General features: G+C 37.5%; 1 protein-coding gene and 1 long non-coding RNA gene across 12 annotated transcripts in view; both read left to right on the top strand.

The window, feature by feature from the left end:
- Nucleotides 1-4,901, top strand: part of mef2cb (myocyte enhancer factor 2cb) — an 88,412-nt gene extending 83,511 nt beyond the window's left edge. For 6 of the 9 annotated variants that reach the window (XM_048189147.1, XM_048189151.1, XM_048189154.1 and 3 more), the window contains one exon: nucleotides 2,042-4,901. In XM_048189147.1, the coding sequence (XP_048045104.1) occupies nucleotides 2,042-2,405 (364 nt within the window). In that variant the 3' untranslated portion in view covers nucleotides 2,406-4,901. The remainder of the gene's footprint in view (nucleotides 1-2,041) is intronic. The other 3 variants (XM_048189155.1, XM_048189153.1, XM_048189152.1) reach the window with 1 other exon arrangement.
- A 777-nt stretch (nucleotides 4,902-5,678) lies between these two features.
- The window catches only part of LOC125267472, a 47,979-nt gene continuing 27,156 nt past the window's right edge, over nucleotides 5,679-26,501 (top strand). The window contains exons 1-3 of one of the 3 annotated variants that reach the window (XR_007184678.1): nucleotides 5,679-5,910; nucleotides 10,015-10,089; nucleotides 25,543-25,632. This is a non-coding gene — a long non-coding RNA (uncharacterized LOC125267472). Of the gene's footprint in view, nucleotides 5,941-6,078; nucleotides 9,239-10,014; nucleotides 10,090-25,542; nucleotides 25,633-26,501 lie in introns of those variants that run through there. The other 2 variants (XR_007184676.1, XR_007184677.1) reach the window with 2 other exon arrangements.

Raw genomic sequence — 26,501 nt, 5'->3', positions numbered from 1 at the left:
CGAGGTCCTGTCCCGACAGGTCTAAAATATAAACACTTATATTAGACAAAACACGTTTTGGAAGAAGGATTGATGATGAATTGACTCATTATTAGGGATGTAATGATGCACCCGGAAAATCGATTAAAACGTGACGATTCAAGTAGGTTGAGATGCTAAATGAATGGGGGTGGGTTTATATGAATGTATAGCTGACTGTGAGAAAAGTTTAGATGGTATTTTCTTGTCATCTTACGTACTATTTATTTTAAAGGGTTAGTTCACACAAAAATTAAAATAATGTAATTAATTACTCACCTTCATGTCGTTCTACACCCGTAAGACCTTCGTTCGTCTTCGGAACACAAATTAAGATATTTTAATGAAATCCGATGGCTCAGTGAGGCCTCTTTTGCCAGCATTGTCACTGAACCTCTCAAGATCCAGAAAGCTACTAAAGACATATTTAAAACAGTTCATGTGACTACAGTGGTTCAACAAAGTGACAAGAATACTTTTTATGTGCCAAAAAAAAACTAAATAATGATTTTCAAAAATATCTAGTGATGGGCGATTTCAAAACACTGCTTTGAAGCTTTACGAATCTTTTGTTTCGAATCAGTGGTTCGGAGTGCCAAAGTCACGTGATTTCAGTAAACGAGGCTGTCAGGCAGTGAATTTGCATACTCATGCAGCCTTACTGCTGTTATGAAGTTTTATATAGCATAATTTCACAAAGCTAAAGTCAGAACATTCTGTTGCTTCAAATGTTAAAAATTATACAATCTAATTTAAATCAAAAACCGCTCATGCTGCATGTATGCAGCATCTTTGATGGGATTGTGGTTAAAATGCAGTGGTTGCCTCTAATTTTGAATGGCTACAAATAGTTTAAGCTGTAATAGAGCAAATAAACATCTTGTTCATGTACTCATTTCTTTTATTTGTATTATTCATTTGATTTATTTAGGATTTGTTTTAAAATTTCAATTTAGTTTTGTTATAAAGAATTATCTTAAAGGTCCCGTTCTTCGTGATCCCATGTTTCAAACTTTAGTTAGTGTGTAATGTTGTTGTTAGAGTATAAATAAAATCTGTACATTTTTAAAGCTCAAAGTTCAATGCCAAGCGAGATATTTTATTTAACAGAAGTCGCCTACATCGAACGGCCAGTTTGGACTACATCCCTCTACTTCCTTCTTTAATGACGTCACTTTTTGACTAACCTCCGCCCACAGGAATACACAAGAGTTGCGTTTGTAGAGTGTGTTTGTCGCCATGTCGTCGAAACGCTGTTATTTTCATCCCGCAGTCCAATCACCGGGTCTGATTCCGGCTCAAATTGATAGGGTAAAATTAAAGACATGTTTACAATAACACTGAGCACATGCATCTCCACGTTATGGTAAGAGGCGTGACCTTTCCGGGCAAGATGCGCTAAACTGCTGTCGAATCACAACACAGGAACCGCTGGCACAATCAGAACTCGTTACGTATTTCTGAAGGAGGGACTTCACAGAACAAGGAAGTCATCAGCCCGTTTTTATGACAGTGGAAACAGCGGTATACAGATAAGTAAATTATGTGAAAAATACTGTGTTTTTTTACATGCGAAACATGAACACATGTTATATTGCACACTATAAACACAATCAAAGCTTCAAAAAACCACGAAAAACGGGACCTTTAAATCTCATTTTGTAAAAAAAAAAAAAAAAATCATTAGAAAATCATATTGTGAAACCAGTATTATGAATCGTATTGCATCGTGAGTCGAGTGAATCGTTACATCCCTACTCTTTTAAATTTTGTTCATTGTGAACAAAAAAAAGTTACATGGTGTACCTTTAACATGTGCAACTTTCTCTCACTCTTTGTCACTATACAGAAAATAAACTTCTCTTTTATTTTCCAAGCTCATCATTTTCATTCTGCAATAACCACATTTAAGTATAGTTAGACAAATGTCACTGATTTGATTGTATCTTTGCCACCTGTGTACAAGAGTGCACGAGCACTCGTTCCGATCCGTAACCCCCTTCATTTCCTTTCCTTTCTACAGAAATTGCTCTAGCACTCACTTATGTCAGGGTTCAAATCTCTCCCTGCCCTCTACTCAAAGCCTGCACATCAAGTCCGAACCTGTTTCTCCTCCTAGAGATCGATCCAGCAGCACCACGCCCGGCGGCTACGGCCCGCTACCATCCCACCAGCAGCACCAGGGCCCGCCCCCACAGGGGCGACAGGACTCGGGCCGCTCCCCGGCCGACAGCCTCAGCAGCTGCGGCAGCTCGCACGAGGGCAGCGACCGCGACGATCACCGTCCCGACTTCCATTCGCCCTTAGGATTGGGTCGGCCCGGCCTGGACGAGCAAGACAGCCCATCCATCAAGCGCGTCCGCCTCTCGGAGGGGTGGGCCACATGATAAGCGATGCCCCCCTTGGACAGCCCCATCCTCGATCTTGACCTCCCCACGCGAAGCGGCGTGGTTCCACGGCGCCTCACATGTTCTCGCTTTCTCTCTGCCGTTTATGACTAGTCACAATCATTGCTCTCCTTTATTCTCTGATTTGCTGTGGAGAGGGGAGGAAGTGCTCTCTCTTTTTTTTTTTTTTTTTTATTATTATTTTATCAGAGTGTGTCTGATATACATATTGTTGTGATTGACGGGTTTTCAGGGAGGGAAACAGGAAGGAGGACTAGTTCAACCGGGTCGGGGAGGGTTTAGTGGGCGGGCTACTATGCATAACTTGTGCAGTGTGTGGAATACAATGTAAAGAATTACCATATATGCATATATATTTACACGTTGTGTAGGTGTACATGTATGCAGAGTAACAAACCAACAAAAAGTGTCAGGTACTCTTGGATCTTCTTTTTTTTTTTTTTTTTTTGTAAAGTACTTGCCTCGGTGATGTTCAGCCACAAGAGGAGCACAGCAGAGAGGTGACAGCTTAGCACTTGAGTTGTTGTACCAGTACAATATGTACAGATTCCTTTTTTTAGTGCCACTCTCTTCAGAGGGCCCCTTCGCTAAATGTATGTTATGGGTGACAATGTCATGTTGCAGGTTCAACGTATTGTACATAGAGACAAGGCTGGGACACGGGGGAAGGGTCAAGGTTGGTAAAATATTACTGATTTCACACAAACAAAACTGTTATGCAAGAATTTCGAAGGATTGTACAGATTTATGTGCAGGTTCCTTGGTTAAGTTATGGGGGAGTGGGTATTTCAGGAAAAAACTCTCCTGCTGAAGGAAAAAAAAAATAGCAGGACGGAGTCGCAGAGATGAAGGACTTTAAATTAAGAGCCATGTTACTTCAGTCTGATGACATTTAAACCTAGGACTTGCAGTTGTTGTTCAGTATTAAAAGAAGAAAAAGAGAAAAAAAAAAAAGTATGATACACTTGCTTCTATTTTCATATCAAAAAGGAATACAATGCAAAGCATTTTTGTGGCTTTTTGTAGTTTATAAGAGCCAGAATGTGTTTTGATAGCTTTGCTTATATGAGAAATGATAGTAAAAGAACGAGAAACTTTGGGCTTTTCAACCATAAGCCATGAAATCTGAGACAGTGAATTCTTGCTTTGCTCAATGTTTTTTTTTTTTTTTCCTCTCTCTCTCTCTCTCTCTTTGTAGAAGTTTTGTTTTTAAACGTGTATTTCTAAGTATATTGAATAATAATATTAAGAATCTTTTTAAAGAATCTGTGAAATTAACATGCTTGTGTATAGCTTTCTAATATATGAATATATATGATAAAAAAAAAAAATATGGTCATAACTTTTTCCCCATTGCAGGGGAAATGTGCAGTTGCACACGTTAATTTTTTCTTTCCCCTTCCTTTTTTTTCCTTCACCGGACTGAGTCTTTTAGGGGCAAATACATTCAGAATGACATTTTGAAATTTAACTCACACTCATAAATATATGCCCCCTTTTTTTAAAGCACAAGATACTTGCCCAGATCTCCACTTTGGTCTGGAATATTCAAAACCTTTTAAAGTTTCCAGTGTCACATTAATCGACATTGCACTGAAGATTTTATAATATACAGTAAGACAGCACAGTCATAGATACCTCATGACTGCTTGTGTAAGCTTGTATCATCATTTAGTGGATTGTGACTAGTTTTGTTCAGTTGTTATACATATCTATCATTGTGCATTCTGTGATTTTGACAGGACATATGTTAGTCTGTTTTTTCTACCAAAGACAAAAAGTGATGTTATGTTTGCCGATCCATGATCCTTTCTGGGTTTGAGACCATTGTGTTTCTTCACAAGTTGTTCATGCTAGTGGCTGGTACCTCTGACTCACCCTCCCAGTGCCTCAGATTACCTTTCGATGAGTTGGTCTTGTTAAGAATTGGGAACATTCTCCTCTAACTAACGAGTGTACAGTATTGTGAAACAATGCCATTGTTTGTTATATAGATTTCAGCTGTCCATATATGACTCTCCGGTTATTTTTCTTTTTCTTTTCTTTCTTTTTTTTTTTTTATTGATTTTTTGGTTGACCTTTTCTGTTTCTCTCTCTCTTTCTCTCTCTTGAGTGTTGTTTCCATTAAGTATATAAATAACAAAATAAAAAAATGAAAAAAAAAAAATGCTGAAAAATTCTGTAGTAACAAATGTAGCTTGTATAAACCTACAATGGGTAAGGGTGAAAGAAAGTGTCTTTTTGTTTTCTAACCAGGAGAAAGAGGCTTTCAGCGGCACAAGCTGGACTTTGTCGCCACTTGAAGACAAGATGTCATTAAATTAAAACCACATCTCTGTATCTCAAGGGACTTGATTCAGCTGTATGTAGTAAAAATTAATGTATGGAATAAAAATTGTTTCTCCTGCTGGGACTTAAAAAAAAGGTATTTGTATTTTGCAGAGAATTCAGTAAAGTTACTGGCTTTCTTAGTTACACAGACGTCCTGGTGTGATCTTTATTGTGTTCTGTCCCTCGCCTTGATTGCAAGATAGCTTTGTGAAATTGTATGTGTCTCTAAATCAAATTTGATGAATCACAGAAGCATCAATGCAGAATAATAATTTTATGTTATTATGCAGCAAGCTACATAACACACTGTACACTGTAAGTTAAATCAAATTATATTTTTAAAGTAAGTTACCTGGAAATTGAGTTAATACAATGAAGGTGATTGGTTTAATAAACTGAAACACAAAATATGTTATCTGAACCATTTTAATTAGCTAAGTTGATTTGACAAAAGAAAAATGTGATAAATCATGAAAATATTTTTTTACAGTGTAGTCATCATTTGTGGGCCTATTTTCTGTATCTTCAAATAGAGGTGTAGCTACACACAAGGCTTTGGATTTCAACAAACACTTTTTTCTAAATAAAATATTAGATCATAGTCATCATTCACACATTGAACCGCTCAGAACTTTAATTTTATTTATTTATTTATTTATTTTTCAATTACATGTTGCCAAATATCATTGATATGTCACGTGTAGCCTATGAGGAATGTAGGCTAGCCTACTCCATTTGTTACCGTTTATATATATATATATATATATATATATATATATATATATATATATATATATATATATATATATATACAGACAATGACTAAACCTAAAATAAAACATAATTGAATTAACTCTCCATATATATCACGTTAAATAAAAAAGTGGTAGCAGTGAGATTGTTTGTTTAGCCAATCAGAAAGCTTTCGGGAGCTTTTTGTCGCGTGCACAGTGGCCAGTCCATATATGGAAACCGGAAGCTAAGAGCGTGGTAGTTGATGAACTTGGGGCATTTTCATGAGTTTGAAGTCTGCAAACTGTAAACTGTAACAACGGCCTACACAGCCAAACATCCTTAAAGGAATACTGGAAGACAGAGTAACATAAAGAGATCAAAAAGTAACATGGAAGAAAACGGAAGACAGTGAACGTTGGTAGGCTAAATATTTTCAGCTTTGAGGCAGGTGAGAGCTTAAAAACGGTTAAGCAAACCTTTAACAGGGTTAATATAAACGACGTTTTTCGCTTTGCTTCTGCTTTAAAAGGTAAATATTTACTGGTCAGCCCCCCCGCCCACCTCACCTGCAGAGTGTCGTTCATTCCTCCTGAACAGAACAGGGAGGTTCTTATCTGTTAGCCTATGTATTTATCCTGGAAAATATGTTTGTTCTTTAAATCCAACCAAAAACCTAACATGTAGCCTATTTATTAGTAGAATTAGAATAATAGCCTAGTAGGCTAGTAATATTTGTAATAGACATGGGCAATAGATGTGGACTAATGTATTAGCGTCGACTTTTGAATGTTTAAAATGGTTTATTAGGCTTTAAGTATTATATAAAAATAATGAAAAAGATTTTTTTTGTGTTTTTTTTGTTTTTTATAAACATGTCAGATCTGAAGTGAGCCAATGCAGCTGAATTGCATTATTGTGGAAACATCATAGGCTGTTGAAGAGACAATGAATCCTTTTGGCCACAAGATGTCACCATTGTTCAATTCTTAAAAGATTTCTTGAGCGCATTTATTTGATTGCATTCACACGCTTTTATTCGGTGAAAGAGAGATTACCGAACTAGTCGCCAGCTGCTTTAAACGATACATACGTTCATATGCTACTGCCCAAATGCCTAGACATACTCTTCGATTAGGCTATCTTTATTATTGAATTTCAGTTGTATTTGTTTTGATTGCATTTTAAGATATACTTCTAGTTGCTTGATCATAAATTGCTGTTGTCCTGTAGTACTCAAAATAACATTTTCAGTGCATAAACTAGGCCAATTTCACATAGATTCTTATCAGATGTGAGGACAGTTTTGTATGTATTTTATACCTTTGATACTTAGTTTAAATATATTATAGTCGCAGCCAATATAAAACATAAAATGTTAAATCTAAAATGTGTTTTTGTAAGTCTGTAATGATCAAAAAGAAAGTCACAACAAAGAGATTATTTCAAAGTTTAATCAACAGGTTTTCATCAGACATTCTATCTCATTTATGACAGAAGATATTCTCATTTGAATTACACTTTCAGAAATCTTTCAAAAATACATTGTAGCTATATAAACAAACGAAAGAAAGGGAATCAGTCAAAGGCGCACTTTTACACTGAAAGAATTCGCAGTTTACATTTCCTAACAAATTAATCTTCATTTGAAGTTTTCGATTAATAATTGCGTTTTTCCAGCCACATTTAAAATTAGCAAATGAACAGGTGTGGGTAGTTGAGGGGGGGAAAAGGGGGGAAAATGTTTTTTTTTTTTTTCTTTCGTAAAACGTAGCCTATTTCGATAATCCCATCACAAATCAAATTCGATTAAACAAGTCTATTTGAACGCTGTTAAACTCACAACGAAATAAAAAATAAATAAATAATCAAAAGCTTGAGCATAACAGATCCCATCATTGCAGTAAGCTAATTCTGACTCCAGACATAAATGAAGAGAAATTTTGCTTCAAGATTCAAAGGTGACTCTCTGCTGAAAATAAACGAAAACATCCAATAGCAGAGTTAGACGGCCTTTGGTTATTTTTAATCAGCCATATGTTGCGGATGGTTTTGGGGGTAATAGCTCATCGAAAATTACCAGATGAATATTTTTAGATCAAATATAGGCCTATATATATATATATATATATATATATATATATATTGAATGTACATAAATACAATACAAAATTCGGAACATCTCGAAGATATTTTATTCGTGTATACTTAATAGACAGTGGGGCATAAATGCGTTTTTTGAGTATCATCAGGTGAAGTAACTTTAGAGTTGTTTTATGAAGATGAAATCGTTAAACAGTGCCCATTAATAAGCCACATTATAGTGTTATATGTTTGAAAACTGTTATCACAATGTAAAAAAAAAAAAAAAAAAAAAAGCTCATAAATGGATCATCTTGAGAACGCATTTATAATCTGTCGAGAGTAACCCGCTTATTTGGCCATCAGTGGCTGCGACAGTTTTTGTTTTTTGTTTTTTTTTTTTGGGGGGGGGGGGGGAATGAGATTTAGAAAAGTCTCTTTGTTTACCAACACATTTTGTGGCTTTATTAAGGGCTCTGGCTTAAATAAAGAAGGGGTAAAAATTAACGAGGAGGACTTTCCCACATATTTTCCAGAGTTGCAGGTGTCCGACAACTGCGCAGTGGGCTATGGATATCATTTAGAACAAGAGCTATTAGTCATCACTGATGATTGAGGCCGACAAATATATAACCGACTCTAAGAAAGAAATCTATCATGAGGCTATTTGGTTAAATGGTGTGAAAACTGTGCGCACTAGATTTTATTTCCCCAAAATAGAAAATTGTGAAACGTGTCTACGAAAAGAAATGAACGCAAAACAGCTATATAATTAAAAGAGAGAGAGAGAGATATATATTATTTATTTATTTACCTCAATATTTGCTTACAATTTGAAATCGTTGTATCAAAATCAGTTTGCTTTAGAGAGAGAGAATTGGTCTATTTATAGATGGAAGCTTTTAGATAGAAAAAAAAAACCTAATGCATAATCAAATATAATTATAATGATAAATTACTTTTAATTTGTGGATGGTAGCCTATTATCACATGGAATTATCGCTCTTGTCTCTCTTAAGCCGTTACATTTGTTTCTGCACCAGTTCCCGTTAGAGCATTGCACCACTAGATGTCGCCACGTGTTACGGAAATGCAACACGACGACTCAAATATTTCTTTCTTCGAATGAATTTCTAGAGAATCAATGGCTGAGGCAATATTTGGAAACGGCTTGAAATATAGTTTAGAATATAGTTTAATATAGAAATTAAGGTTAAGAGAAATTGGGATATAGCCTTATCAATAACCGCGAGGTTACTCTGTCCTATACGCGGAAAATAAAAATGTAGCCTAACAGTAAAAAAAGGGGAAGTTTTGGGAAACCTAAAGTTTTTTTTGTTGTTGTTGTTGTTGTTGTTGTTGTTTTTTTCAGTTTATAAAATATTTGTAAATACCCACCGTCGTTCTTAATTCATAATTTTGCTAATCGCAAGCTATGCACTGCATTATTCGCAGAGCTAAACAATGGAAAGAAAACATGAATGTCTTTGTATTGAGTTACCTGGAAATCAGCCTCTCCCTCTCCCACACGTTTAATTGACTTAAACAACCTCTATTCATATAGTTTATGTTATATAGCTGTATCAGTAGCGGTGATTATCAATAATTGTAAAAAGAACAACATAAGAGAGAGAGAAACGACGGGAGGATGAGAAATAAGCCACAAGGTTCGTTCAGATTCTATAGACATTTTATATTTTCATGTTCTTATCGTTTACACGCGGAACTGAGGCTGAATCACAGGTGCTAAAAATGACCATTAACATAATTTGATATTTACCGCTTTGATTTATGATTATCTACCTCGATAATAAGAATGATATTAACTTTAGGCTATCTTTTTAATCTAATAGCAGTCTAGTCAGGATTGTAGATTTACAGGGAAACACATTGGAGGAAAAAAACGATAAGCAAAAGCAAGAATCTTAATGTAGTGTAGCTACGAAAATGTGTGAAAGACAAGTGAACACAAAAACTCTACAAATGCTAATTTTCGTTGTGAAACGTATATTTTTTATGGGCCTCGTAAACAGTCTCAAAGTTGTTAAAATACTTTTTATTAGTTATTAGGAATGCCATCATGAATGCCCTGAAATCCCTTTTAATTCGCCGCGAATGACTAAATATAGCTATAGCCTAGTGTACTCTATTCATTTTACTATATTACTATAGCTACAGAAAGACAATGGCTAAAAAAAAAACTTTTAAATGCTTATAATTTAATGCAAAAAAATAACATAATAATAAATTAAGATTATTGATAGATCGGTTTCATTGTCCAATAATAACACAAATTAATTTTGTTATTATTCAGGACGTTGTGGTGAGTCATTGTCGTCCATTATAGTTTATAGGAGCTGTGGGAAAGTTTTGAAATCCTTTTCTCTATAGGTTTTAAATATGCATAAGTATGGTAATCGCGGTCCTGCTGTGTTGCAAACAGGCGCAGCAGATCACACATGTGCTACACAACTTCGGACCGTACGAAGTCGCCAAGATGAGGACATACAGAGTCCAAGTAAGTCCTATTTCTCTCATTGACGTCTGTTCGTATAAAGAGGTAGGCTATAACAGGGCTGTCTTAAGTTAGTTTTAGGCGGAAAACATGCGAGCACGTGTGTTGACCCATTGGGAGTAAATCTTTACGTGTGCCCGTCTGACCACTTCTATTGGGTGCCAGATCAGTTGAGCAAAGGTTTACAAGATGAAGATCAGACGAGTAGGAACTATGAAGGAGAGATGCCTAAGATTGCGCAAAAAAAAAAAGTTACGGAAAAGAGTCATGTCTCGAATTGTATTAATAGGAAATGGATATTAGGCCTAATGATGACTTTAGCGGTAAGTTTTGAGGTCGATGATGTTTGTGTGAATGGCAAGTTCAAAGCAATAGATATCGTTTGTTTCTCAATTAATTTGCTAAGCATTTGCCTCATGATTTCAGGTTTTCTTTTTTAGACTGCTGGCAGACCAATTATCCATGTGGTTTAAGGCAACTATGAACTAAAGATATGATGCTCATTTTTGAATTACGTATTAATTTACAAAATATGCACCAAAGTGTCTTTTATTTTAATGACTGTGTTAATAATGTTATGTGCGCAGAAAGAGAATTTTTACTTTACTAATTTTAGTTCGCACTGACGACTCCAAATTTTATGCGAATAGGCTATTTGTTTTGTCAAATAGTAGTATCTTTTACCCGACTGTTTGTGAATGAGAGATGTTCTAAATTAATGATATGCTATGTCACAATGCTCTTTGTGCCTTTTTGTTTGAGCCGACCAAATGTCTTTGTTCGCTCATAATGCTTTTGAATATGCATTTTATAATATTTGTGTCTATGGACGGATTCTAAAGAATGAATAAGAAAAAAACATTATGAAGTATTGTTAAACCTTCTCTAAATGGGTGAAATTGTACAATAATGGAGACAATGCTTTAGCCTACTATACAATATAAAATCCGCATCGCGAAGAGCCAAATGACTGCCAAATGCGAAGGAAATAAAATGGAATAAAGACAACACACAGCCACCGTGAATGGAAAGGAAATTCAAATATACCTTTTAAATATGCATCAATATTAAAAATTATACACACGCAAGGACCAACTGCGGTGAAGATGTAAGAATGGCGGAGCAGGCGTCTCATTATGCATGATGGGCGACTTCCCTGGCAAAGAGTCTCCGCTTCTTTGCTGCATATCGTCCAGTATTCACGGTCAAGAAAGGTGCTTCCTTTCAGTAAAAAACAGCAACTTACATATTCTTCCGAAAAAAAGAAACGAGCCACCTCGAAGCCGATGAGGGGAAATTACTCCGACCGCTGAAAGAAAGGCTATGTTGGGGGATTTGCATATTTGATGCGCTAATTTCCCTGATGTATTTAAATATGGCTGCACGTAGCCGATAGGCTTGCTACGTCATTGGACGTGACCTCGTTGTAAAATCGAAACGTGAATTCGTTTTAGTCAAACACAAGTGCTAGCAATAATTGAGAACTGTGAAAGAATAAGAATTAAACAATATTATTTGGAAACGTTCAGAATCTCAAATGAAGAAATATTTAAAATCTGAACGGGACTAGCCTAAACAAAACTCTTTGCAATAATGGTAAAAGGTAATATTAATAATAATAATAATAATAATAATAATTTACAGATTCATGGTGGGGGTCTGACCCCCTAATTAAGGTTTGAAGCCCCAACATAGGATGCCAAAACAAAAGGTCTGGCATTAGGGTCTACAAATAGGCTAAATAGGTCTATTTTTAGGTGTATGTTCAAAGTTTAAAAGTAGCCTAAATCAGAGCGCGTATTTAAATAGAACAATCGCGAACAGCAATCTCATTCTAGAGGAGGTAGGCTAACTACTAAGGTAGATCAACATCGGATGAGACATTGACAAAACATAAGCAATATCATTATTTATTTCTTCATTATACATTTGCATATCACAGACAAAAAGAATAATGGGCTGTATTGTTTAAAATGTAGGCTATTTTAGTTGACGTTGCACTAATTGTAACTAGAGGCGCGAAAATGGAATTAACTGTAAAATTCTTTCTCACTGTAAATGTTATTGTGTGCAGCTTAATAGGCCTTAAACATTTGTGGCCTTTTCTGAGCCTGCGTGCGCGCTCCCTCGAGGTTTATGGTAAGTTTAAAGATTTCACTTTATTTTATTGTATTATTTTTCTTCAAAAGCCATTACGTATCGGTGTGCAAGTTTTCTCCAAGCTAATGATGTCCTCTCAGTGTCAGATTGCGCCATTGCGTTCCGTCAGTCAAAACGTGTTGGGCAGAAGCGCTCGGAGCAAATTCATTACCGCAGTCAATCCGTAACCTGGTCTGGGAACTTGGGGCTAGTCCACGCCAATAGAGGAACAATGCCTCCTCAGTTCAAGTCCAACAAAAGACCTGGCGAACTTGTTTGAATTTCAGAGCACGTCCTTTCTTTCACAGAGAGGACTGCCCCCTCCCGAACACCCTTCATGAAAAAAAGAAAAGGAAAGAAAAGGGGGAAAAAACATGCCGACCTTCTCTGCTCAACAGTGCACTTTTCTATTTGGTGCTGCAGACAAATAGGTTATGGGAAACTTCTCAACCCCTCCTCCCTCTCTCCCCCTCTTACTGGCTCTCGCTTATACGGTAGCTGTCGTTCTCGTGCGCCTGGACTGTGCTCTTGTGAGAATCAGAGCCGCTGAGGCACGCGTAATGAACTGAGTATTAGCGGCAATTTTAAACCGAAAGCTCCTCGTGCACGCCGGCTTCTTACCTACAGCAGGAGTTGCATCTGGTCACGTCGACTTCGGCAAAATTAAAAAAAAAAAAAAAAAAAAAAAAAAAAACCTTTGCTCAAGTGAGTACATCTGGAGACACTTCTCTTGCTTCTTTTTTATGGCCATTAAGAATAAAATTGTGCTATTAGTCGCGTTGCAGACTTTGACAAAAGAAATTTCAAATAATGAAAATGTGTACTTTTGAGTTTATTCTCGAGGTAAAATAACCACGTTGTAAAACAATGTCATATGTTAACATACTTTGAACTGATCTAACACAAAGCACTGGTCTCAAGGCCAATGTCTCATGCAGTGATACTGCAAGTAGTGGGTGACAGTCTCATAACTTGTCATTGTGCTCAAGGGAATTAATGTTGCATGTTGGGATATATCGTGTTCATGTTGACAGTGATTTATCAATCGCAGCTTTTATCTTCTCTCACACAAATTTCTATGAGATGTTATGTGAGCTCTTACGATTCTTGGAAGAAAGGCAGGCAACTTTTACATGTGTTCTTATACATAATATGTGTTGATGCTTGAATTAGCTTTTATGTGAGCCATACATTGCAAAGAGTCAAATGTTTTGTTCCTACTGATTTTAGCAGTGCTTTGTGTTTGTTATTTGTGTTTGGCCATGTTTAGATTCTTCTAATAGTGTTCCATTGTGGCAGTAACGCAGCTCTAGAAGGCCCGAATAACGTTATGATGTTAAACTACTTAGTATGTATTTTTGAATGAGGTCTAAGTTTAACAGCTTCAAACTATATTATCTTTCTAAATGAGCTGTTGCTGTGAGTGTGTTCCCCTGGGCCAATGATTCAAAACTGCTGTGTTAATATGGTTAACCAAAATCAATTCAGTCAGAAAAACATTGTATCATATTAAATACAAAAAAAAAAAAAAAAAAAAAAAAAAAAAGATATCTGTCTTTTGACAGATAAGCATGGCCAAAATTAGAGACCTGTAAGGCGAGAGATCCTGTATAGGCCTATAGAACACCTTCATGCTGATGACATCCATATGTTGTGACAAGTGTCTCAAATGCCCTATTCAGTTTGTGACAGTGTGTGAAAATGAACTGAATACACATTTTATAAGTGATATAGATCATTTTATTGTGTATGTTTTGCAGCTTTGCAATGTGCATACACACAAATACAGAGAGAGAGAGAGAGAGAGAGAGAGTTGTACAGTGAGTCCCACATTCTGAAACCCACACAGATGCTGGAAAGTCAGCAACATCACGTTTTGAATGACAGGTTTGTTATCCACTTAATACACTCAATTACAGTTCTTGTGGAACAGAAAGTAGTATATGTAATACATTTATAAATAAAGATACTGATATCAGTGGTCAGAAAATGATGGCTTCAACATAGCGATGGAAATCATCTTACTCTGTCCAGCGAGCGATCTGCTATACTGCTAAACATACCTTGATCGCAAGATTCCTCCTGTCGCTGGCGAGCATTTTCCATGTATTCAGTCGCACAATCTAAAATCCTCGTGACCGAGGGTGATTGGTAATATTTCCATCAAGTAGCCTATGCTCGTCGTTGAAACTACATTATGCGTACAGAAATAGCGCGTGCGGGATCGCAGCTTCAACCTGCACGAGGGAAGCAAACGCACTCTGGAGATTTCTAATGACATCATCATCATCATCATCATCATCATCATCATTATCATCATCATCGCCTTGCACTCCCGTGGTCCGAGACCTTTGACCTTCTCTGGCTGGTCCATATTTTGGTACTGGAAGCCCGTCCCCCGCTAACCCCTCCCCCCCCCCCCCCCCCCCCCACTCCTCGAGATGTGGCCCTGTTCCCTCTCTCAGACCGCTGGCAGCAGCAACACAATCCTCCTCTCGTCTCTCTCATAGCAGCTCTCAGGGATCTGTGGCATTACCGATCTCCTCCGTGCACGGACAACCTGCCACCACTCGGCCAAAAATAAGAGAGAGATCTCTCCATTCAGTGCCGAAACAAACGCGATGTTATTTCCGAGTGCACTTTTTTTCCTCTGGAATCGGATTTTTCCTTTGTATAATCTCGCTGCTGGTTCCGTGGGATATCTATCGCTGCTGCCACGATTTAATAGAGCCAAAGGAGCCTTTTGTGAGATTGGGAGGTAATTTGCAATGCAAATGATGGCCTGTGCGAGGATGACTGCTTCTTATTCGACAGGCTCCCTCACTCCAACTCTCATATTGTTTTAACGTTAACTGCTCCGATGTCAAATGGATTATAGCTTCCGTTTTGATCCTCATTACCCTGTGAAGAAACTGTCATTTATTTTTGTTGCCAGCATACCTACTTTTAAGAACTACAAATGACAATTGTGAAGTCCCGTGCCTATTTTTGTTGTGTTTTAGCAACTTCTCCACTTGGATTTATTCTTACACAAGACACGGAGGTATCCGGGGATTACTGTTGTGGAATTGGAAGCGAGTTGTTATCTTTGGTTATCTAGCTGTATGAGTATGTTGCACTTCATAAAGCTAGATAACCGAAAGTAAAAACTGCCTCCTGGCTCATCGAAAACTCTGGATGCCTAATGACACGAAGATACATTTACAAAAAAAAGAAATTGTATTACATTATATGTGTCAGTACCTTTTGAGAGCTGATAACTGCACACAATGTCAGACAAGAATCTGAGTGTTTTATTTTATTTTTTAAGGCTTCATTTAATATTATGTTGCTTTGAAAAGTAGGCTATTTTCTATTCATCGCTCGCGCGCAAAGATGCAACCCAAAAAAAATCAGCTTCATTCTCCCCTAAGGGAGTATTGTTTTACGAAACTGAATAAATTAATAGACGTTCAGAGATTAAATTAATAATATTCGAATTTATATGATCTCACCAATTTATTGAAAACTGACACGTGAAGAGAGAGGAACCCACGTGCTCACTATTTATTTCAGCTCGGTCGCCTTTGGCCAGGAAACGGCGCTGGCATCCCAAACAGAAATAATTAGGACATATAGAGAGAGCTGACAAAAATGAAAAGGGGTGGGCACATGGGGAGCGAGGGGGTCGGTCCTCCTTAATTGATTCCGTTAAACGGAGCGCAGTAGATGTGAACGACTGGACGCTCCCATTCCCACGCTCGAGGGCAAGTGGCAATGCCACGGCCCTATCCAGAATATGACAGACAGCGCCGGCGGGCTGGGGGGGCTGGGGGCGACATGGGTCATGAAAAGATGTCAAGTGCACCCGACTCATCTGCATCCCTTTAGAAAGTGGCGACCGTTCCCAGCCTCAGCAGACGCGGGCCCCAAAGCAGGAACAGTAGCCTAACGGCTGTGAATATCTCACAGGCAATGATAGCTGTAGCCTACGCTGCTTCTGCTGAGGTGAATAAGTGTGGGAATAAGGCGTGTGTATGTAAAAGAAGTGGCGTATTGAGCTTGAAGTTTTGAAGCATAGCTTTGCTGCAGCTCTGTCTTTTAGACCGCGTTAAAACATGACATCACCACCATTGTCCTCAAAGCGCTTGTATTTGAACTTGGCAAGTGTGAGATTTTTTTTTTTTTTTCTTCGTCTGGCTTAACGCCCTCTCATTATGCTGTATTTATTCTTTGCAGTAGATTTTTAATCTAGGTCTACTCTATTATGAATTTATCCAGGGTATAAAAAACAGCCTATTTTTAGAGGCCTAATGCAAGTTAGTTGAAGATTTAAATTAGATATTTTCATAGGCCTAACACTGACTCAATTAGTGAACCTTAACACATATTCTTTCTTATGATCTTTTCAGTAACATTGTTAAACACTTTACACAGTGGAATTGTAATGTTATTAAAATGGTTGATCTAAGAAATAGTATATAGCTTTAAAGACATTTTAATCAATGTCATTGTTTTAATATTTAGCCAATTATAAAATAAAGATATACGTGTGTTAAAATATATTGCTTTTATTATTATTATAATTATTATATTTGTAGTTTAGTTTTTCAAAAGTATGGTGTTACAGATAAATATATTGGATAAGATATAAATGTGCAAAAAATATATAGGCCTATTGGAAGGGGGAAATATATCTTTGTTTAAATGCCTGACAGTAGTTTTTTTTTTATTTTTATTTTTTATCATAGGCTCTTGTCTGTGAATACTGTACCTGTAATAACAGGGCCTTATGTGTTAGCCAAAAAAAAGAGAACATGATATTGACAGGCAATTACTAGAGTCCACTGTGAATATGCATCGTCACCTTGCCTTTTGAGTTCTCAAATTTCCACAAAAGACAACAATGGTGTGTTAAAAACAAGCCTGCTTTTTTATCCACTTGTCATGCTAAATTAATTTGACATATTCTCCTGTTTATTTTGGGTTTGTTTGAAGTTTAAGTCATTTTAGCATCACACAAATCCATAGACTTTGTTTTTAGCACACCAGTCAAACTCATCATAATCCCTCTTATGATAGTGTTATGTGTCCCCTCGTTTTACATATCCAGCGCTTGCTTTGTATGTGCCAGGACTTGACAGTCAATCTATTCAAAATGTCCGCATTGCAATTTAATGTGTGGTGTTGAAAGGTTGAATGTCGTGCTGAATGTTTGCAAATCATTTTTGAGATCACTTCTTTCATTACAGCTATACATGCTTTGAGTGATAGAAATGGGCCATGCTTTTTTTTTTTTCAATAATATTAGTGATGCTAAAGAGAAGACAGCGCTACGTGCTATAAGGCAGCACTTTAACTTGTAACATATAAAATACATTTATGATTTTTTTTTTTTTATTATTATTTGTTGTGAGGATTTACTCCTGCTAGATATAAAATATAATCTTTTTTTTTTTTTTTTTTTTATGGAAATGAACAAAAACACAAAAGTGTACTCGCTCAGAGCTTCCACTAAATATTCAGCATGTTTACATGATTTAGGACCTAGACTGAGGTGAACTCCAAGGTTCCTTTTGAATATTAATTTTTATGTAGTAGGCTGGCTGCCTGCAGCTCTATGAATGAGCCGTTTGCTATTGTGTATGTGTGTGTGTGTGTGTCTTAGACAGTGGAGGCATATTGCTGTCTTGTAATTGGCTGAATACTATAACCATGGCGACCATGGCAGCTTATCAGTATTCATTGGGCAAGCAATCTTCATATTTTTGGCTACTCCACATCCTCTGCCTGTTCTCAGTCACAAACTGCAGCGCTTCTACACGGTTGTCTTTAATACTGTGCTCACTGAACTGTTAGCATTTGGTGAATTGACATGGTTTGTCATTTCTGTTTATTTCCTTGAGGACATTTTGTTGTCCTCGAATTTAAAATATACTTAATCATTGGATGCTTAGCCTGTTTAGTCTTTGACTTGTGTTCTCAGTTCCATGCTTAGTTGATTGTTATAAGCATCATATAGCCTACGCTCTTTCTTCACTTTGCTGAAAAAGCATTTTGAGGGAAAGTAATTGTAGTTGCAAATGTAAATAGCATCTTTAACTAGACATATTCAACCACAGTGCATGGGGCACAACATTTAAGAAGAAACTGAATTTGATTTATTTTTATAATAGTGTGAGATAGATAGATAGATAGATAGATAGATAGATAGATAGATAGATAGATAGATCTAATTTGATGAGAAAGTTAATTTTTAAGCTCCTGGGTTCAGATGAGACAATTAAGTCACACAATTTTTAAACATCATTCAAGTTTACTCCTCAGTTCCACAAATAATATTCTTGTTTGATACATAAAGTGCCATTTAGTTATGCACATGCAGCATATTGATACTTTTTAGTGTTGTAACGGGACAAGTGAAACCTCTCTATGCTTTCTCACCAACATCCCACTGATTTAGCGATTCTAGATTCACTAAGCTTTCGTGTTCACGTGTAAGTTTACTTCCTACAAACTAAATGAATAATGTTCCTTAAAAATGTGCTGAGATGTTAAACAAGCAAAGACATGTTGGCACAGAGCATCCTGTAGACCCGCCCCTTCTCGACCAGGTCACATGTACAATGTTGTTCCCGCTGGTTGGAGTCGCTGTGGCAACAAGCAGTGATCTCACATGCGTATGATGGCAATGTGCAAAAGCAGGACAGGTTCCATATATGTGTGTGTTTGTGTGTATTAGTAAGTGGAGGATTCTTCCACTTGAATGTACTTGTGTGTGTGTGTGTGTGTGTGTGTGTGTGTGTGTGTGTGTGTGTGTGTGTGTGTGTGTGTGTGTGTGTGTTTGTGGAACTGTGATGGTATTAAGAAGCCACTCGAATGTATGTGTGCATGTTTGTTTGCAATCAGATTTGCTATGGTATTTGTGTGTAATTGTGTATATCACTCTTTCAAGGTTGCAGCAACAATCTGGTATCTCAGGAACAAATCTTGATTTATCAGAGTTAATGCACAGCTCATTGACATCTCAAAGCCAGATCTAGTGCCAAAATGTTAATTAAAATAGAACAACCCGGCAGCATGATTCATGGAGCAAATTTACCTCAATGTCAAGATTTAGAAACAGTACAGTGATTTGGGGGGAAAAAAAATCAAAATGTTTTCTTTTAATATGTTATATAACCCCTAGTAACATGAGTAATTGTATAGGTTAAAGTTTCACTATTCAGCACCACGTTTAGTAGTTTAATCTTGACATCAAATCCAAAACCAGTTCAGTGTAAGTTTTTTTTTTTTTTTTTTTTTTTTTTTAATTGCTGAATTATTGATTTGATCTGATGTTTTTGTCCAAAATCTGTCATTATGTATTATATTTCATGTAGTATATTTTCCCATAATGTGTGTAATTGTAAATATTCCATTGCATGATAATGACAGTTATAAAATGGTACAAGATTGGGTAATATTATTTTTACTCTAAGCCAGAAGCATTCTGTGCAATAACAGCGCTGTGACACTGTACGCGTTTGCGGTTTGACTGAGCATGTCTGTTGTCTGCTGAATTTAGATTATGCAAATTCTTAGAGCTATAAATAAGTCAATAACTGCATCTCAAATAGCCGTCAAAACTATCAGATGAAAGAGCTTAAATGATGCATGGGACAAGTTTGACAATATTATTTACAAAAAAAATAGATATAATTTAAAGCTTACATTGCTCTATAATAATCATTTTTACTATACAGTACATTTTTAAGCTTTAATTTAAAATAATATATTGAAAGGAATGTATTGTGATGTTAGGAATCTTTCAGGAGTGAATAATGCCATTAAAATACAGCTTATAGCTGGTTTGTGTGCAGAAAAACCATTAGCACTTTGACCGTATTAATCAGTTCAGATTAAGTCAGTATAATTAGGGTTGTACCGCCTCAATTCTCAGAAAATCTTAGCAGAGATATTTTGTGTGTGTGGCTAAAAACATAGGTTACAATCCAAAAACAGCATTTGTCATACGTGCCAGTAATGTTGCACAGTGAAGTGCTGCACGTTAGCATACTTACATTTGAATCCCTTGATTCTATGCAAATTTTATGCATGCGGACTCATGCATATATGCGGAATCTCCAGAATCTCTGCTTAATATCCTTATTAGTGACGTGGGAATTAAAAATTTATCATGCAGTTGGGGTAGGCGAAGGGTGCCCCACAATCTTCCCAGAATCGCATTGCAGACTCTGGGTAGGGAGGAGGTGGGCTGGGCTCCGTCAGCGCAGTAGCATTTCCTTCAAGGTGCCACCATCTTAAAGAATTTAGCAGTGGTGAGCATGCGAAAAGGATAGACCTAAAATGTCCGCTGGCACGCGCTTGATTACAAGACCACCTCGCATGTTCCAATAAGGTGTCACCGCGTTCGCATAATCACGCTCGCCAATTATGAAATTAGGTAGCGTCGCTGGCGACACACATCTCAAGAAACCCATTTGCATGCATAAACCCGCCCCATTATTGTCAGCTACATGCGAATTGCTTGTGGCAAGCCTTGTACTTATCCGGCACAACACATGCGCCATATTCCAACACAGCATGGAATCCTTTGCATTTATTCATCTTTAGCCGTGTGCGATTAGAAAATTCTGGATTAATATTTATTTGCTACTCTACGTGGAATTGTGGCCCTTGGCTAAGGTAAAAAAGATGGCCAATTATTGTGCATTTAACACATTTTGACACGTTTCAATATGATTGTGTTGAATGTGATTACATTTAATAACCATCTCAATTATTGTAAAAAGGTCATCATATAAAATTGCATCCCTTTGACATTACATGAGATTACACTTTTTAATCATCAAATTAACATTAAAATGCCCTTTTGGCAATTTTAACAAAGATTTCAATAGAGATGCTGTGGTAACATTTGTGCAGCGGTGTTGTGCCTGGTTGCTTGCTGTCTTTAAAAGGAGTCACTCAGAGGAATAGCTTTTCCTCACTCGGGCTCCACTCCATTCCACTGTCTTAATTATTTCAAAGGTGGCTGTCTGGAATGGAACTCGCTATATGACACTTCCATTTGCATTACCTTTCATCTCCGCGCGTCCTCTTGGCACTGCCGAAGCAGGAGTGCTAGAAATGACTCTTAATGCCTACCTCTTTGTATATCACCCCCATACAGATGCACAAAAACATATAGAACGCGGGCATAGGAGCCTCGCATGATGCCGCGCGCGTGTTACACCTGCAAATATATTCAAACTGAAATTAGATATAGGTTTTCTTAGAGAATCAACCAGCCACCGGGGGTAAAATAAATACTAATAATAAAAGGCCAAGCTAAGAAGTAGTTGTACGCTCATTCTCATGTTGAAATGTGCTACGTGCATCCATCAGCAGGACTGACATCGGTTGTCATAGAGTGATGGGCTTCTTTAGAGTCCTGTGAATTCAGTGTGGAGGAAAGCATCAAAAAGACATGATATTATAGTGCAGAGTGGCAGTGAGGCATTCTCATTGAGAACGGACAGTTACATGAATCACACCACCTTGGTCCTGTGTTATCCTGGTTCGGATGGAGTTACTGCATGACTTCTACAGATGGTGACCAGCAGGGATGTTATAATGAGATGGCGTCGGTGAAGATCCGTTTCATGTGCATTTGTTGCTGTCAGTTAGATATTTGTGCGTGTGTATATATTATACTCCCTCACACACGTTTGTTGCAAGTATCGCGTGCACTTTTATCTGCGCAGTGACGAAAGGTCTGTGCAAATGTCCTCTTGAGCCTGTCATGTAGACTACCGTCACCCGGTATATCTGAGAAGTGTTAATTAGCGTGAAAGTGGGCAACAGAGGTGTCACCAAAACTCCCTCCCTCTCGTACCCACCCACCCACCCACACGCACACTTATACCTGATGTGTGCAACCTACCTCCACCTCAACCCACCCCCCGCTACCAGACCGCCGTTATGAGAGTCGGCCGAATGTAATTAAATTCCTGCATGTTTTAGACTCAGCCTGTCAGTGGTTAATGGGAGGAAACGAGAGTATCTCCTGCACTAAACGTGTTGAGAAATGAGATAAGAAAGCGTAAATGTTGGTGGCGTAGACGGAAAGGACACCAATATAGACAATAGGCTACAATCATTCACATAGTCGCAACCGTTTTGTGCCACATAGCTAAACAAAGCATTATCCACAGCTGGACTGATGGGGTTTTTTTTTGGTTTTGGTTCAGTTGAAATGTCATTTGAGACTCTAAGGCCCTGTTTCCACTTGGTATTAAGATGCGTTTCAAATTCATCTCCTGTGACTACTTCTGTTCGGATTTCCTCGAGACACTCCCCTCTTATTTCGTCACACTCTACATCATTTTTGCAGGAGTGCCGAGTGCGGCACACGAATAGGATTGACTTGTTCTTGTTACACAGATTACGAGTGATGGCGGGGAAATGACTGTAAAGGATAAAGAAAGCAGCTACGATTTCGACCATAACCTGCGTGTTTTGGTACAATGAAGAAAAGTTTGAATGACTTTGGTGTTATTTCTCACAATAAGTCCCACAATGCTCTGTCTTTTTTTTTTTGTTGTTGTTAAGCTGTTCAAACGCATTCGATCACATTAACATCTACACTATGAAAGTGTGCATGATCGTTCCTAAGTGTTTTTGTTTGTAGCTGGTCATGATCCGTAAGGTATACGGCTATGAGTGTGTGCGTGTGTTTTTGAGAAAGCGAGCTCTTGCTTCTCAGCCATCAGATGTGATGCAGACTGTCAGCCGGGGAATCATACCTGGCTCCATGCTAGAGCAGTCGGCCTTCATATATAGTCCAGTAGCCACTGATTGTCAGGACTGAGGTGTTGGCAGAGGGATCCAGTGAGTGCAGACGCTGAGGGTGTGGAGAGAGGGGGTGGGGGATGGGGACGACTCAAACACTGCCAACATCAAGCGCTAAAATGGACCTTGGTTTCGCCGTACTGCAGGCAATACAAGCACATAAAGACTCTTAGCTTTTTAGCATAGCTGCTTCGCATAATTATTGCTATGTGCTTTCTAGAAGCAGAAGGTGTTCGTTTTCAAAATGCTTTGAATAGCATCAGTTTGTGTTACTCATTATATATAATATATATTATAGTAACTTACCTTTGCATAGAATGTGCTATTATGTGATCATTTTGAAGCTTGCATTTTGTTATTGTGTATGGAAACCTTAAATTATAACTTTAATTTGGGGATCTAAAAGATAACATGTAACAAAATGCTGTCATATCTTTTATTGTATTGTCTTTTGCGAAAACCAAGATTGATGTGCTTTTTTTTTTTTAAATAAATTTCTATTTTCTAATTGGATTTTGCTTTTTTTTCTGTCTTTTTTACATTTGCTTTCAGCACAGAAGCTGTCAAGACTGACTCATAGAATATATAATATCCAATCAGTCAGCTATTAATCATGTGATTGAACCATGAGATATTGTATTTGCTCATATTTTTATTTATTTATATTTCTTGTAATTCTATAATTAACATCTTGTAAATCCTCAAATGGTTTATGAAGTGAGAAGGGTGCAAAAAGTCTTTATTACTTATGTGATAATAAACATGTTTTAAGTCTTGTAAAGGCCTATGATGAGAGGGGATTAAAAAGTCTCAAAAACCTCTATGTTACTCATAGGTACCAACAGAAAATGTAATAAAATATTATTAGCCCGTGTGAAAACAAATGCATGGCTGCATTGTGTAGCAGCAGTGACTAAGTCAAAAGCTCAAGCCATACGAACACAGAGGCTTAATAAAAGCTGACAGCTGTCACTCTGCCTCTGACATGTGTCAGGAGAGGACTACCTTTATACGGACATGGCCCTACACCAGTCTTTGAGAGTTTCTGAAGATAACACACTGCACAGGTTTACAAAGAAAAAAAAAAAAAAGCTTTTTTGAAACCTATATGGTTCTGGGGAGTCTTCCTTAATGTGCTGTAGTATAAGCAAAAAACAATCTTTTAACTGAGTTGAACTATAATCTCTCAGGTTAAGGAATCTGTGGAAAAAACATGCACATTTCATAATACAATTTCATTAAATTTACAGCTAATGACATAAAAAATACTCACATTTGGCTTGAAAAGATGCAGCCCTCCAGCAGTATATGTAGCTGAGGTGTTATTTTGCATATTTATGTCTTGCTGCACATATCAAGAAACCATTCAAAAGCTTCATATTAAGCTTTCAACATCTGCAAACTACAGTTGTTTACACACAAATATGTATATATGCTTAAATATGTGCAAAGATAAATATGATTTTATGCTCTGGATCAGTGCGACAGTGGAGCAGAGCTGTGCGTGTGTGTGTGTGTGTGTGTGTGTGTGTGTGTGTGTGTGTGTGTGTGTGTGTGTGTGTGTGTGTGTGACTCTAGGGAATGCATAGCTGCAGAGATCTCGGGCTCTGCTGGCCAGAGACATACTTTGAGGTGACAGTCATGCAGCCTCTGCCAGTATTCTCCTATACACAGGGATGGTTTGAAACAGAAAAGAATCATTTCATCTGAAAAGTCACCAGCGGTGAACCCCCTCTAGGTAGCTGCAATGCTGGTTACACCAGCTGCAGTAACTCATGAGCAGACTGTCTTTCTGGACATCCGGAGATCATATCCTATACAGCTGTGGAGGGCAGTAAACTTGATTTCATCCTGACTTTAACTCTGTCCTCCTTCATCATTTAAACATTTAAATGAACACATATTTGCATATGCCATAGACAGCAACATCACAGTACTGCACTGACACACACACACACACACACACATTGGGTTTCCATGTTTTATGGGGACGTTCCATAGACATAATGTTTTTTTATACTGTACAAACTGTATATGCTATCCCCTAACCCTAAACACAGCCCTCACAGAAAACTTTCTGAATTTTTACAAAAAAATATCACTTAGTATTTTTATAAGCTTTTCCTCATGGGGACAAAATAAAAATGTCCCCACAAGGTCAAAAACTCTCCTTGTGGGGACATTTGGTCTCCTTACGAGGACCACACACACACACACACACACACACACATTTGGCTTACTTAACTATTCTGTAGCAATTCTCTCACACAGACTCCACAATATATTTCCAAGTTGTATAATGCTCTTTTGTGCATCCAATTTGACATTCGTTGTTTGTTTGTTTGTTTTGTCTTGTTTTTTTTTTTCAGTGAACCATTTGGGATAAATAAAAGTTAAAGACAGGCAGTTTGCACATAAAACTATTAAATATTACCAGAGTGTAAAACTAATTGAACATGTTTTGAGTTAGTCAAGATTTCCTTTTTTCCTTTTGTGTTGCAGGGTTGAAGAAAAATGTGACCATTACTTACCCACTGGAAGTGAGCAGGAGGGAACTGGCATCAATGTTATGAAATGTTAAACCAGCATGAGGTGAGTTCTCAGATTAATCAATACAAATTTGGCTGCATCATAGCCCATAAATATATTTGTACAATTCTTAGTGTTATTTTATTTGACAGATTTATGCAGTTGCAACACAGCATGCTGGCTCCCTTGATTCTCATAATTTCTGTCAGAACAAACAGTGCTTAATAAGCACATAAACATTAAGATACACTTTTTTCTTTCCAGTCTTTTTCATTACATTATAATATGTCTCTTATAATAAAATTTCATGTTAGTCCAAGCTGGTTTGTGCTAGTTAGAGGCGGTATAGTGCTGGTCTAGCTGGTGGACGTGCGTAGTCATGCCGTTCTCAAGCAAAACTGAGCTGGTATAGCTTCCCATGCTGGTGATGACTAGCAAACCAGCAACCAGCATCCCATGCTGGTACCAGCATTCGAAACATACCTTATGGTGACCAGCAATGCTGGATTTTTTTAGCAGTGTTCACAGCCAGTCACTATATATTTTAACATTTCACTTTATAAACTCTGAATTTGCATACATGGAAAGCTGACTTGCAAAGTTTGCAGATATAAGAAAAACGCCAGGGAAAAAAAGCAGTCAGTGCTAGCATGCATGCTATCAGTACTCTATACCTGTATATCAGCAGCACACAGGCAATGCCCGGCTGTTTTATGCATACTCTGTGGCGCCTCCTCTCTTGTGCCTTGCTGTGGTGTGATTAGCGTTGGCCCTGAGGAGCTAATGAAGTCTGGCGCCTGCGTTTGCATGATTACAGTTGGCTGCGGCACAAAGCGAAGAGCCCACAAGGACAATAGATGTCAGTTTACAGCATGCCAGCCCATGCTTCAGCTGTGTATCAAACGTCCTGTATCACTGTGTTTTATGTGACA

The sequence above is a fragment of the Megalobrama amblycephala genome, linkage group LG4, assembly GCF_018812025.1.
Source record: "Megalobrama amblycephala isolate DHTTF-2021 linkage group LG4, ASM1881202v1, whole genome shotgun sequence".
NCBI lineage: Eukaryota > Metazoa > Chordata > Actinopteri > Cypriniformes > Xenocyprididae > Megalobrama > Megalobrama amblycephala.
The sequence above is the reverse complement of the archived record's forward strand: the minus strand, read 5'-3'. Positions and strand labels throughout refer to the sequence as shown.